Genomic DNA, 15137 nt, shown 5'->3' on the forward strand with positions numbered 1-15137 from the left:
GAGGGGGCAAAGGGGAGAGGGGAGAGGGGAGGAGGGGGCGAAGGGGAGAGGGGAGGAGGGGGCGAAGGGGAGAGGGGAGGAGGGGGCGAAGGGGAGAGGGGAGAAGGGGGCGAAGGGGAGAGGGGAGGAGGGGCGAAGGGGAGAGGGGAGGAGGGGGCGAAGGGGAGAGGGGAGGAGGGGGCGAAGGGGAGAGGGGAGGAGGGGGCAAAGGGGAGAGGGGAGGAGGGGGCGAAGGGGAGAGGGGAGGAGGGGGCGAAGGGGAGAGGGGAGGAGGGGGCGAAGGGGAGAGGGGAGGAGGGGGCGAAGGGGAGAGGGGAGAAGGGGGCGAAGGGGAGAGGGGAGGAGGGGGCGAAGGGGAGAGGGGAGGAGGGGGCGAAGGGGAGAGGGGAGGACGGGGCGAAGGGGAGAGGGGAGGACGGGGCGAAGGGGAGAGGGGAGGAGGGGCCGAAGGGGAGAGGGGAGGAGGGGCCGAAGGGGAGAGGGGAGGAGGGGCCGAAGGGAGAGGGGAGGAGGGGGCGAAGGGGAGAGGGGAGGAGGGGCGAAGGGGAGAGGGGAGGAGGGGGCGGAAGGGAGAGGAGAGGAGGGGGCGGAGGGGAGAGGGGAGGAGGGGGCGAAGGGGAGAGGGGGCGAAGGGGAGAGGGGGCGAAGGGGAGAGGGGGCGAAGGGGAGAGGGGGCGAAGGGGAGAGGGGGCGAAGGGGAGAGGGGGCGAAGGGGAGAGGGGGCGAAGGGGAGAGGGGGCGAAGGGGAGAGGGGGCGAAGGGGAGAGGGGGCGAAGGGGAGAGGGGGCGAAGGGGAGAGGGGGCGAAGGGGAGAGGGGGCGAAGGGGAGAGGGGGCGAAGGGGAGAGGGGGCGAAGGGGAGAGGGGGCGAAGGGGAGAGGGGGCGAAGGGGAGAGGGGAGGAGGGGAGAGGGGAGGAGGGGGTGAAGCAGAGAGGGGAGGAGGGGGTGAAGCAGAGAGGGGAGGAGGGGGTGAAGCAGAGAGGGGAGGAGGGGGTGAAGCAGAGAGGGGAGGAGGGGGTGAAGCAGAGAGGGGAGGAGGGGGTGAAGCAGAGAGGGGAGGAGGGGGTGAAGCAGAGAGGGGAGGAGGGGGTGAAGCAGAGAGGGGAGGAGGGGGTGAAGCAGAGAGGGGAGGAGGGGGTGAAGCAGAGAGGGGAGGAGGGGGTGAAGCAGAGAGGGGAGGAGGGGGTGAAGCAGGGAGGGGAGGAGGGGGTGAAGCAGAGAGGGGAGGAGGGGGTGAAGCAGAGAGGGGAGGAGGGGGTGAAGCAGAGAGGGGAGGAGGGGGTGAAGCAGAGAGGGGAGGAGGGGGTGAAGCAGAGAGGGGAGGAGGGGGTGAAGCAGAGAGGGGAGGAGGGGGCGAAGAGGAGAGGGGAGGAGGGGGCGGAGGGGAGAGGGGAGGAGAGGGCGGAGGGGAGAGGGGCGGAGGGGGTGGAGGGGAGAGGGGAGGAGGGGGCGAAGGGGAGAGGGGGCGAAGGGGAGAGGGGGCGAAGGGGAGAGGGGAGGAGAGAGTGAAGGGGAGAGGGGGTTTTCACAGTAACTTCACTGCAGTGTTAATGTGAGGCTGACTTGTAACACTAATAAATTGACTTTGGGTGGGATTGTGGCCGGTGCAGACTTGATGGGCCGAATGGTCTCCTCCTGCTGTGTCAGGAATCTACCATTCTGCACACAGCGAACCTGCAGACAAGGTTCTTTCAGACAGAAGGGAAAATATTTACAGCGCAGTACGCCTGACTGTCGGAGCAGATGTTGTGGTTTTGGGCCTGCTTCTGAATGGACGGGAGCTGTCAGCTCGGTGACTGACGAGATGCAGGCGAGCTGACAGGAGGGGAATGGTAAATATTGTTTGATAGAAAGGGGATGAAAAGATGATTATTATTATTTTCCTGCCGGCCACAAGAAGGAACGGGCTGGGATTATAATGAGAGCTGCTCGCTTGGCTGGTGCAGAGTAGGGGTCTGGCATGCCCAGGCGGCTCTCTTCCCCTCTGCTGTGCGTTCCGAGCTCTCTCTGTACAGAAGGTGTGGACAAAGGTGCACGTCAAGCGTGCATCCGACCTCTTTTGATTGTGGAGGGGTCGAGTGAGAAGGTTCCTGCACGTGTTGCCATTCCGCTCTCCCCTTTCCCTTTGTGCAGTGCTCAGCGGGACAGAACATTCCAGAGCAGGCAGTAATTCATCCACAGCCCAGGAACAAAAATACACACACCTTTCAAATTGTCAGCTTCTTCACAGGTCTGACAAGCTAACCGCGCTTGCTTCACTACCGAGGGACAATTTAGCATGGCGAATCCACCCTAACCTACACATCTTTGGACACTAAGGGGCAATTTAGTATGGCTAATTCAACTAACCAGTATGTCTTTGGACTGTGGGAGGAAACCGAGCATCTGGAGGAAACCCATGCAGACACTGGTAGAACGTGCAGACGCTGCACAGACAGTGACCCAAGCCGGGAATCGAACCCGGGTCCCTGGCTCTGTGAGACAGCAGTGTTAACCCACTGTGTCACCGTGCCCCCGGGAATCAAAGCCGGGTTCCTGGCACTGTGAGACAGCAGTGTTAACCCACTGTGTCACCGTGTCCCCGGGAATCGAACCCGGGTCCCTGGCACTGTGAGACAGCAGTGTTAACCCACTGTGTCACCGTGCCCCCGGGAATCAAACCCGGGTTCCTGGCACTGTGAGACAGCAGTGTTAACCCACTGTGTCACCGTGCCCCCGGGAATCAAACCCGGGTCCCTGGCACTGTGAGACAGCAGTGTTAACCCACTGTGTCACCGTGCCCCCGGGAATCAAACCCGGGTTCCTGGCACTGTGAGACAGCAGTGTTAACCCACTGTGTCACCGTGCCCCCGGGAATCAAAGCCGGGTTCCTGGCACTGTGAGACAGCAGTGTTAACCCACTGTGTCACCGTGTCCCCGGGAATCGAACCCGGGTCCCTGGCACTGTGAGACAGCAGTGTTAACCCACTGTGTCACCGTGCCCCCGGGAATCAAACCCGGGTTCCTGGCACTGTGAGACAGCAGTGTTAACCCACTGTGTCACCGTGCCCCCGGGAATCAAACCCGGGTCCCTGGCACTGTGAGACAGCAGTGTTAACCCACTGTGTCACCGTGCCCCCGGGAATCAAACCCGGGTCCCTGGCACTGTGAGACAGCAGTGTTAACCCACTGTGTCACCGTGCCCCGGGAATCAAACCCGGGTTCCTGGCACTGTGAGACAGCAGTGTTAACCCACTGTGTCACCGTGCCCCCGGGAATCAAACCCGGGTCCCTGGCACTGTGAGACAGCAGTGTTAACCCACTGTGTCACCGTGCCCCCGGGAATCGAACCCGGGTCCCTGGCGCTGTGAGACAGCAGTGTTAACCCACTGTGTCACCGTGCCCCCGGGAATAGAACCCGGGTCCCTGGCGCTGTGAGACAGCAGTGTTAACCCACTGTGTCACCGTGTCCCCGGGAATCGAACCCGGGTCCCTGGCTCTGTGAGACAGCAGTGTTAACCCACTGTGTCACTGTGTTTCCCTGATGGTGGAGGGTGCGAACAATAGGGAACATGTGGACAGCAGCCGGGCCGGGGGCCCCCACTGCTGGCCAATGATGGGCCACCTCTGCGGAATATCCCTCCCAAAATCTTTCCCCAGTGTTGCCTCTGGGACTTGACAGGTTCCAGATTAAAAGCGAAACACCTCCTACGGGGCAACCAACGCAGAGAGCAGAAGGAAAGAGCACAGCATTTGATGTTTCCTGGGTGAGACTGTGAGCCACCAGGGTTATATACTGGAGAATTAAGGAGCTGGGATAGGGACATTGTGTCGCAATGCCGCGCTTTGGAGTTGGGAATTCTATCCCGGGATTAGTGAACATTCGGATTTGACAGGGATACTCTCCCAATAGTGCTTTGTTCGAGCTGTTACTTTGCCATCTCACTTTATTCCTGTTGAGAGTCGCCATGGTGACTCCCCGCTGTGGGGAAGGCTAAGAGGAGTTTCGATAGGGTTCGGTTTTTGGGCTGAGACAGAGAGAGGAGATGTCTCCTTTTCTTTGTACTCTGCCACTTTTCTTCCAGCCCACGTTGTTACCCACTGTGATGCCTTGCCATTATCTTGTGGCTTGTCGCCTTGTCTCCTGGGCCTTTCTCTTTGTCTGATATATTATTATCTGTGCTAGCTTTTTAAGAACATAAGAACATAAGAACATAAGAAATAGGAGCAGGAGTAGGCCATCTAGCCCTTCGAGCCTGCCCCGCCATTCAATAAGATCATGGCTGATCTGTCGTGGCTCAGTTCCACTTTCCCGCCCTCTCCCCATAACCCTTAATCCCTTCTCTTATCAAAAACCCATCAACCCGCTTCTTAAAAATATTTAGCGAGGCAGCCTCCACCACTTCAACGGGCAGAGAATTCCAGAGATTCACCACCCTTTGAGTGAAGAAGTTCCTCCTCAACTCCGTTCTAAACCGCCTCCCCTTTATCTTGAGGCTGTGCCCCCTAGTCCTACTGTCTTTTTTGAGCGGGAAGAGTCTCTCCACCTCTATCCTATCCATCCCATTCATCATCTTATACGTCTCAATGAGATCTCCCCTCATTCTTCTAAACTCTAATGAGTACAAGCCTAGTTTATTCAGCCTCTCCTCATAGCTCAATCCCCTCAACTCCGGTATCAGCCTAGTAAACCTCCTCTGCACTCCCTCCAGGGCCAAAATATCCTTGCGCAGGTGCGGCGCCCAAAACTGCACACAGTACTCCAGCTGCGGCCTCACCAATGCCCTATACAGCTGCAGCAAGACCTCCCTACTTTTATATTCAATCCCCCTCGCTATGAAGGCCAGCATCCCATTCGCCTTCCTGACCACCTGCTGCACCTGCAAGCTGGGTTTTTGCGATTTAGGATTAGTTGAGCTCAAAATCGCTTCTGGCTTATGGGAGTTTAGAAGAATGAAGGGAGATCTCATTTGAGACATATAAGATGTTGAATGGGGTGGATAGGATAGAGGTGGAGAGACTCTTCCCGCTCAGAAAGGACAGTAGGACTAGGGGGCACAGCCTCAAGATAAAGGGGGGCGGGGGGGGGGGGGGGGGGGGGGGCGGTTTAGAACGGAGTTGAGGAGGGGGTGGTGAATCTCTGGAAGTCTCTGCCTGTTGAGGTGGTGGAGGCTGCCTCGCTCAATATTTTTAAGACGCGGGTTGATGGGTTTTTGAGAAGCGAGGGGATTAAGGGTTATGGGGAGAGGGCGGGAATGTGGAACTGAGCCACGACAGATCAGCCATGATCTTATTGAATGGTGGGGCAGGCTCGAAGGGCTAGATGGCCTACTCCTGCTCCTATTTCTTATGTTCTTATGGGAGTGATAAAGAGAAAGATCTGCTATGACTCTCTCTTCCCCCTCCCTTGTCCCTTCTGTCAAATACCTGATCTTTGCAACCACTCTCTCACCAATTTTTACAGATACCCCATAGAAAGCATTCTTTCTGGTTGTATCACAGCTTGGTCTGGGCTCCTGCTCTGCCCAAGACCCCAAGGAACTACAAAGGCTTCTGAATGTAGCCCAGTCCATCACACAAACCAGCCTCCCATCCATTGACTCTGTCTACACTTCCCACTGCCTCAGGGAAAAGCAGCCGGCATAATCAAGGACCCCACACACCCCGGACATTCTCTCTTCCACCTTCTTCCATCGGGAAAAAGATACAAAAGTCTGAGATCACGTACCGACCGACTCAAGAATAGCTTCTTCCCTGCTGCTGTCAGACTTTTGAATGGACCTACCTTGCATTAAGTTGATCTTTCTCTACACCCTCGCTGCGACTGTAACACTACATTCTGCAATCTCCCCTTCCTTCTCCCCTATGTACTCTATGAATGGTATGCTCTGTCTGTCTCGCAAACAAGAAACAATACTTTTCACTGTATCCCAGTACATGTGACAATAATAAATCAATAAATAAAGTATTTGCAGAGTTGGAGGGCTTGGTTACCGGGGGCACAGATTGAAGGGGATCTCAGGATGACTCTGAGGTGACGTGAGGGAAAACTGTACTTTTGCAGAGTGGTTAGGCTTTGGAACACTTTGTCCAATATGAGGGTGTTGGGAATCTGAGGCAGCCTTCACATGGAGATTGGATAAATACTTGAAGGAGAATAAGGAGAGATCTAGGGAAAGGGTAGCTGAGGAGAATTGGGATGGGACTTTGAGAGGCACAGTAAGCAGTCTCACAAAACTGGGTTGAAGTCCAACAGGTTTATTTGGTAGCACAAGCTTTCGGAGCACTGCTCCTTCATCAGGTGAAGGGCAGGGCAGCCTCCATGGGCTGAATGGCCTTGTTCTGTGGCACACAACTCTGGGATTGTCATGCTTCTGATTATCAGCCGACCGGCTACCAGAGGAGGTGGCACTCACCTGCCCAGAACCTGGCTCCTCAATCCAGGCCGAGTGCCCACCACCCACAATCTGGCATTGTACCATCGCCTCGCGGGAAGCTGCTCCCGTTGCCATGCCTCTCTGGAGGTCAGGAGATCACGCCCTTTCCCTCTCAGACAGCAGGTTGAGGGTCCGAGCTCCCACTCCAGAGGTAACTGAGCATGTAATTCACGCACCTCGAGGATGCCGGAGTGGGGGAGGGTTTGAGGTGGGGGCTTGTTCTTTCTGCCTGGTGGTCAGGGACCAGTATCACTGCGCGGGCGGGTGGGGGTGGGGGGGGGGGGTGGATTATCCTTTCGTTACCACACTGCTGGTTGTGGGATCTTGCAGTGCGCAGGTCACCACCCGGCCTATGTTAGCGGAGAAGCTATGCAAAGTAAGAGAGTACCGCAGTGATGGGCAAAGGGCAGTGTGGCAGGCACTGAGGTGGTGAAAGGCTGCCATCCCTTCGCCCTCGAGGGGAAAGTGAAATAATTCATGCTGCATTTTACGACGGATGGCTCCAAGTTCAGGCTCCTGGTGTCTGCAGGCCTCAGATACCCATCAGCACAGCCCCTAAGCGCAACTGACCTTGTGGAACATGGTTCACCAATCAGCTGGGGATCTCTGAGGCTCCTTCAACTGTTAGGGAGTGTTCCCTACTGGTGTCACACACATGGGCACAAACACACCAACCCATGCACACACACATACACACACCCGCGCGCGCACACACACCCACACACACACACCCGCACTCACATACACACACACACGTGCACACACCCGCACTCTCACACACACACACACACGCACTCTCACACACACACGCACGCACCCGCACACTCACACACACACAAATGCACACGCCCACATATGCACACACAAATGCACACGCATGCACGCACATAGACATGCACACACGCACGCACGCACGCAAGTTGTAATTGGGCCCAGTTGCAGCAGGTAAACGAACTGAAGTTTACTGCCCCTCATAAAAGACTTGATTCACATTTCCTGGCTATGCTTTTCCATTTTATAGCCTCTGCATTCTACAAACCAGCTGCCACAAAGTGTGTTCACCCCAGAAACACAGCTTCTGACCTCTGTGTCGTTATTAGCACAAGTGACAGATGCGGAGGGTGTGCCGAAATAAAATAAAACACTGCCCGGCCTGAATTCGCTCCTCAGAGCTGGATCGGGTGCAGGAGCGAGTCCCACACTGTCCCCTACTCCCCGTGGCAGCGAGTCCCACATTCACCCCCACTCCCCCCGTGGGAGCGAGTCCCACATTCTCCCCCACTCCCCCCGTGGGAGCGAGTCCCACATTCTCCCCCACTCCCTGTGGGAGTGAGTCCCACATTCTCCCCCACTCCCCCGTGGGAGTGAGTCCCACATTCTCCCCCACTCCCCCCGTGGGAGCGAGTCCCACATTCTCCCCCACTCCCCCCGTGGGAGCGAGTCCCACATTCTCCCCCACTCCCTGTGGGAGTGAGTCCCATATTCTCCCCCACTCCCGTGGAAGCGAGTCCCACATTCTCCCCCATTTCTCTCAGTATCTTAAAGTTTATTTATTAGTGTCACAAGTAGGTTTAAGAAACATAGTAAAACTACAGCACGATACAGGCCCTTCGGCCCACAAAGTTGTGCCGAACATGTCCCTACCTTAGAGATTACTAGTCTTACCTATAACCCTCTATCTCCCTAAGTTCCATGTACTTATCTAAATGTTTCTTAAAAGACTCTATTGAGTCTGCCTCCAGCAACATTGCTGGCAGCCCATTCCACTCATCCACCATTCTCTGAGAGAAAAACTTACCCCTGACATCTCCTCTGTCCCTACTCCCCAGCACCTTAAACCTGTGTCCTTTTGTGGCAGCCATTTCAGCCCTGGGAAAAAGCCTCTGAGAATCCACTTGATCAATACCTCTCAACATCTAATAAACCTCTATCAGGTCACCTCTCATCCTTCGTCTCTCCAAGGAGAAAAGGCTGAACTCCCTCAACCTATCTTCATAAGGCATGCCTCCCAATCCAGGCAACATCCCTTGTAAATCTCCTCTGCACCCTTTCTATGGCTTCCACACCCTTCCTGTAATGGGGCAACCAGAACTGAGCACAGTACTCCAAGAGGGGTCTGACCAGGGTCCTATATAGCTGCTTTTATATTAAATTTATTTACATTAATACTGCAATTCGCCACGCTCCGGTACACTGAGGGAGAATTTAGCACAGTCAATGCACCCTAACCAGCACATCTTTGGACTGTGGGGGGAAACTGGAGGAAATCCATGCAGACCTGGGGGTAGTGTGCAGACTCCACACAATGTTCCAGGTCTTATCCCTGTATCCTCACCTTTACCCTGCTACTCCCCCTGACAGTTGGTGGGGGGGGTGGGCAATTTAATTTAGCATGGCCAATTCACCTAACCTGTACATCTTTGGACTGTGGGAGGAAGCTGGAGCACCCGGAAGAAAGCTCCCCATGCAGACAAGGGGAGAATGTAGATGTGGGGGGTGGGGGGGGGGGGGGGGGTGGTGGAGTTGGGAGGTGAGTTACTCAGAACTCAAAGGCTTTGACCTGAATCCGCTAAGAAGTCTCACAACACCAGGTTAAAGTCCAATAGGTTCATTTGGTAGCAGGAGCTTTCAGTGTGTCAATCCTTCTTCAGATCAGTGAGGAGTTGTGTTCACACACAGGGATATATAGACACAGTCCGGCTCCCCATCAGCCTACACTTCTCCAGAGGAAAGGCTTCATGTGTAAAGGTGCAGGTTGATGTTCTGACTATTAGAATAAGTGGAGATGAGGTGGGTGGGGGGGGTCTCACCTCAATGGGGTTGGTGACTGGGGTGGGGAAGCTAATGAAACAACAGTCGTTGATGTGGGGTGGGTCATGTCATAGCCGGCAAGCAGCCACCTAAACAAACACGGGAGCGATTTGGGTTTGCCATGGCCTTCTCCTACCTCGAGGCATTCTGTCAGCCACCACACGAGCTGCTATCTGGTAAATTCAGACCAGAGGGAGCTCCTTCCCAGGAGCGGCAAACCTGCCGGTCTTTTCGATTGAGCGCCTTTAGATCCTGCTCAGTTCCTTTTCCCGCCTGGGTTCCCACGCAGGGATTTACACGTCACCCCGTATATTCATTTCCGGAATCGTGCTTCTGGCACGTAGTTGTGCCAGTGCTTTTAAGTTTTTATTTATTTATTAGCCTCTGCAATGGAGTTACTGTGAAATTCTCCTTGTTGCCACAGTATGGTACCTGTTTAGATCAATGCCTATAACCAGCATGTCTTTTAGCGGTTCATAAAATCCCGACAGTGCAGAAGAAGTCTGCATCGACCAGAATGATAGGGAGTGGGATAGCTCGATCTTGGGTTTGGACATAGCTCGACACAACATTGAGGGCCGAAGGGCCTGTACTGTGCTGGACTGTTCTACAGTCCCATACAGGCCCTATCCCCATAATCCCACACATTTACCCTGTTAATCCCTCTGATACTAAGGGGCAATTTAACATGGCCAATCCCCTAACCTGCACAATTCTGGAGCCTGGGTGGAAACCGGAGCACCCGGAGGAAACCCACGCAGACACGGGGAGAACATGCAGACTCCACACTGACAGTGACCCGAGCTGCGAATCGAACCCAGGTCCCTGGCGCTGCGAAGTAGCAGTGCTAACCCACTGTGCTGGGTTTATGCTAAAGGACTCGCACAGTGCCGAGGTCCTGGTCTCTTAATCCAGAAGCCCGGAAGTTTAGATCCCACCCACGGCACATGAGGATTTGAATACAGTTGTAAACAATTCTTGATTTCAGTTTTAAAAGCAATCTGCCTGTTACAGATTGCAATTTGCAATGGGAAAACAGGATTACTCATCATGGTACAGGGCATACATGTTAGGAGCAGCAGTAGACCATTCGGCCCTTCGAGCTGGTTCTGCCATTCAAAAAGGTCATGGCTAATCTCCACATTCCTGCCTAAACCCCGGTAACCTTTGACATCCTCTTTGTTAGTCAAGAATTTATTTACCTCAGTTTTAAAAAGTATTCGCTGACCCTGTTTCTGCTGCTGTCTGGGGAAGACAGTTCCAAAGATTTTTACTGGCAATCGGTAAAAGTTATCGCTATATGTTAACTGTATTCTTGAATAAACTTTGGAGAGGTGATAGCCAGTGGTATTATCACTAGACTATTAACCCAGAAACCCAGCTAATGTTCTGAGGGACCCGGGTTTGAATCCCACCATGGCATTTGGTGGAATCTGAATTCAATAAAAAACATCTGGAATTAGGAATCTACTGATGACCCATTGTCGGAAAATCTGGTTCCCTTTAGGGAAGGAAATCTGCCGTCCTTACCCCGGTCTGGCCTACATGTGACTCCAGAGACACAGCAATGTGGTTGACTCTCAACTGCCCTCCAAGGGGCAACTAGGGATGGGCAATAAATGCTGGCCCAGCCAGGGACACCCATGTCCCAGGAATGAACAAAGGATAAAAGCTCCCATGTGGGTCGTTTGAGTCATACTCAAAGTGAAATATCTCTTGCTTATCCTAGCCAACTTCAAGATGCAAAACTTATGATTCCAGGTGGAACTCAGAAAACACTTTGGAGTTTCTGACCTGGATTATAACAGGGTGCACAGCCCAGAGGCACTTAAGGGGGAAGAGAAGCTATTCTGATAGCGTGAATAAAGGGGTAAAAAAGGCTTGATCCAACCAGACTTCACAAAACTGTGGAGCTTCTGATCTGAATTATAACACAGGTTTGGTGGATTGGCCTTGGTGAATGGATGGGATTAAGGGGATAGCACAGGGGTGGAGGGGAAGGTCTGGGTGGGATGCTCATTCAAAGAATTGGGACAGAGTCAATGGGCTGAATGGCCTCCTTCTGCACTGTCAGAACTTTATGCCCATGCTAATGTTAAAAGAAAAGCTCTGGCAGGCAAGACAGGAGCTGTGAAGTGCAGTGCTCTGACACAGGGTGTGGGGGGGCCTGGGTTTCCTTAGTGCTTGAGTAGCTGGAGTGGGACTCAGACCCTCTGCCCTGTGACTCAGAGAGGTGGGAGGTGTTAGAATGTAACTGGTGACAACTTTGTATTGGATACAATGTGACCAATGGGAACAAAGACATACAGGTCAGCTGACCCACTAAACCATGGAACCAATCACACAGTGGTGTAACAGTCAGCTGACCAACACATTCACTATAAATAGGGAGTTATGTAGGATTGTCGAGAGCTTGGAGTGGCCCAGGATGAGGCCCCAAGTTTGGAGTAATGAAGTTTCTTCATTAAACCCTTTGTTTGATTTGTAAGTTGGAGTAAGTTTTGTTGTTGTTTCATTAGCTGCAGAGTTCCTCCTGAAGAAACAGGAGGGCCCACCCATGCTAAGACATGGCTCGTCACCCTCCTACCTCAGGACGGGGGACTGTGACCAGTGGACCTTACCCGAATCCTGATGACGGGTGCGAGTAGAAGAAGGGGTCATCTCGGTATCTGCTGGCCACTGGGCGGTAGGAAGCTGCTCCAGAAGGGGCACGGCGCTGCAGTTCCAGCTTGATGTCGTACTCGCGCCGGCTACTGGGCTTGCTCAGCACGCTGTAGGCCTCGTTCAACTTCACAAAGCGGCTGTGGAGCTCTGGGTTGGAAAGGTCGATGTCTGGGTGCAGCTGCAGAGTCAGGACAGTTTGCGCACAGTTAATCATCACAGCCCACATATTTATTTATCAGTGTCACAAGTAAGGCTTACACTGCGATGAAGTTACTGAGAAAATTCCCCTAGTCTCCACACTCCAGCGTCTGTTTGGGTTACACTGAGGGAGAATTTAGCACCTAACCTGCATGTCTTTCAGACTGTGGGAGGAAACCAGAGCACCCGGAGGAAACCCACGCAGACATGGAGAGAATGTGCAGACTCTGCACAGACAGTGACTCAGTGTTAACTTTATGCTAAAGGACTCGCAGAGTGCAGAGGCCCGGTTAATTAATCCAGAGGATCCACACTGCTGCCTTGACATCAAGGGGCAATTTAGCATAGCCAATCTACTAACCTGTACATCTTTGGACACCAAGAAGCAATTTAGCATAGCCAATCCACCCTAACCTGTACATCTTTGGACAGAGGGAGGAAACCGCAGCAGCAGGGGGAAACCCACGTAGACACGGGGAGAACGAGCAGATTCCACAGGAATTGAACCTGGGTCCTGGTGCTGTGAGGCAGCAATGCTAACCACTGTGCCACCTGCTGCTACTTTTCCTGTAACAGTGACCCCACTTCCAAAGGACCTCCAGGCAAATATCATTCGACAGAGAGTTGCTGCATTGCAGTAATTCATAAAAGAAAAACTGCATTTATATAGCATCTTGTACCACACCAGGTCAAAGTATTTTGCAGCCACTGATGTGCTTTGAATGGGCACTTGTTGTCAAATAGAGTGAAAGAACAGAGAACGGTTACTTGGAAAGACAGAAGTTGAATATAACTGAAAAGAGGCATATTGTCAAAACTTTTTGTCTTGCACTCATCAGGACAAAAGCAAAAATCCCAACTTTTAAACCATCACAACAATTTATACTGCAGGGGAAGAGAGTGGTATCTGATTGGTTGGCAAGTTGACCCTGGTGGGACAAGTTGCGATCCCCATTGCGATCTCTGTAGCAACACCTCAGCCAACCAGAGTCAACCAGCTATGCAGCATCCTTCACTCCTGTAGTCAGCTTACATTAATATTGCAATGAAATTACTGTGAAATTCTCATAACCGTCACACTCTGGCGCCTTTTCGGGCACACCGAGGGAGAATTTAGCACGGCCAATGCACCCAAACCTGCACATCTTTCAGACTGTGGGAGGAAACTACAGCACCCGGAGGAATCCCATGCAGACACGGAGAGAACATGCAGACTCCACAAAGACAGTGACCCAAGCCGAGAACTGGCCCAGGTCCCTGGCACTGTGAGGCAACAGTGCTGTGAGAGAGAGAGAGAGAGAGAGAGAGCGCGACAGACAGACAGCGGGCAGGAGAGAGGCAGCGGGAGAGGGAGCGGGGCAGGAGAGAGGCAGCGGGAGAGCGAGCGGGCAGGAGAGAGGCAGCGGGAGAGCGAGCGGGCAGGAGAGAGGCAGCGGGAGAGGAAGCGGGCAGGAGAGAGGCAGCGGGAGAGCGAGCGGGCAGGAGAGAGGCAGCGGGAGAGGAAGCGGGCAGGAGAGAGGCAGCGGGAGAGGCAGCGGGAGAGGGTGCTGGAGAGGGAGCGGAGAGGCAGCGGGAGAGGCAGCGGGAGAGGGAGCGGGAGAGGGAGCGGGAGAGGGAGCGGGAGAGGGAGCGGGAGAGGGAGCGGGAGAGGGAGCGGGAGAGGGAGCGGGAGAGGGAGTCGGGGGGAACAGAGAGAGTGAGAGAGTGATAGAGTGAGAGTGTAAGAACTTCGGAGCTCGGCAGCCTGAAGGCCTGGCCCTTCCAAATGACGGAGTGCAGGAAACTGGGGACACTCAGCCATGAGGGACATCCCAGGGGTGTGCAGGCGGTGGCAGGGAAAGGGAGGGGCCAGGTGACCATGTCGGGATTTGAAGATAAAGTTGGGGGTTTTAAATCTGACCACCTTAACGCCAATCGGAAGAGCACTGGACGTTCCCAGCTCCGACAGGGTGAGGACAGAACCCAGTGCAGAAGTGAAACCTGACATGGCAACTCTGTGGGAGCTTGCACAAAAACACGGGAGAAAGAAACAGATCGACTATTTGACTATCGGTTCACCAGCGTGGATAAATATTTGGCTCCATCATTAATGTGTCAAAACAAAAGGGAGAGATTACTTCCCATTTAAAGGGGCCAGCTGGAATAATGTTCTGCAGCGTGAACTGCCTCTGTGTAACTGGCAGAAATCCCTCGGGAAGCAGGGTCACAACCAAATACAACAAACCTATTCTCACATTGGCCATTCAAAAACTATCTGTGATGAAGCGCTGGGGGAGAGAGGGAGGCAGGGGAACTTGGTGCTGAATCCAACCTTTCCCAAAGCCTCAAAAACAGGCTGACCCAGTTAGCGGGAAGCTGGAGTCGGGCACGTGCAAATAGGAGTCTGCTTGCCTGCTCGCCGTCCCCAGGAAGAACGGTGATGCCCCTATCCCTACACACAAACACGGATTCCAAAACCAGGGGAGACCAGAACCAGAGGGGGCTGTCGATAGATGAATCACTCCCACAGGGGAAACCAGGAGAAACAATTTCACCCACAGAGTGGGGGGAAAATGTGGCACTGATTCCCACAGGGAGTGGGGGAGAATGTGGGACTCGCTCCCACGGGGGGAGTGGGGGAGAATGTGGGACTCGCTCCCACGGGGGGAGTGGGGGAGAATGTGGGACTCGCTCCCACGGGGGGATGGGAGAATGTGGACGGACTCACTCCCACGGGGGGAGTGGGGGAGAATGTGGGACTCACTCCCACGGGGGGAGTGGGGGAGAATGTGGGACTCGCTCCCACGGGGGGAGTGGGGGAGAATGTGGGACTCGCTCCCACGGGGGGAGTGGGGGAGAGTGTGGGACTCACTCCCACGGGGGGAGTGGGGGAGAATGTGGGACTCGCTCCCACGGGCGAGTGGGGGAGAATGTGGGACTCACTCCCACGGGGGGAGTGGGGGAGAATGTGGGACTCGCTGAACAAGAACAAAGAAAATTACTGCACAGGGACAGGCCCTTCGCCCCTCCAAGCCTGCACTGACCATGCTGTCCAACTAAAATAAACCC

General features: G+C 54.3%; 1 protein-coding gene across 1 annotated transcript in view; it reads right to left on the reverse strand.

Moving 5' to 3' along the window:
• The window catches only part of dnajc4 (DnaJ (Hsp40) homolog, subfamily C, member 4), a 98588-nt gene that overhangs the window by 43875 nt on the left and 39576 nt on the right, over positions 1-15137 (reverse strand). The window contains exon 5 of the mRNA XM_080183598.1: positions 11849-12069. Coding sequence (XP_080039724.1) covers positions 11849-12069 — 221 coding nt within the window. The remainder of the gene's footprint in view (positions 1-11848; positions 12070-15137) is intronic.

The sequence above is a fragment of the Carcharhinus amblyrhynchos genome, unplaced genomic scaffold (genome assembly GCF_965287045.1).
Source record: "Carcharhinus amblyrhynchos unplaced genomic scaffold, sCarAmb.v2.hapA chromosome_343, whole genome shotgun sequence".
In the NCBI taxonomy this organism is placed as follows: domain Eukaryota; kingdom Metazoa; phylum Chordata; class Chondrichthyes; order Carcharhiniformes; family Carcharhinidae; genus Carcharhinus; species Carcharhinus amblyrhynchos.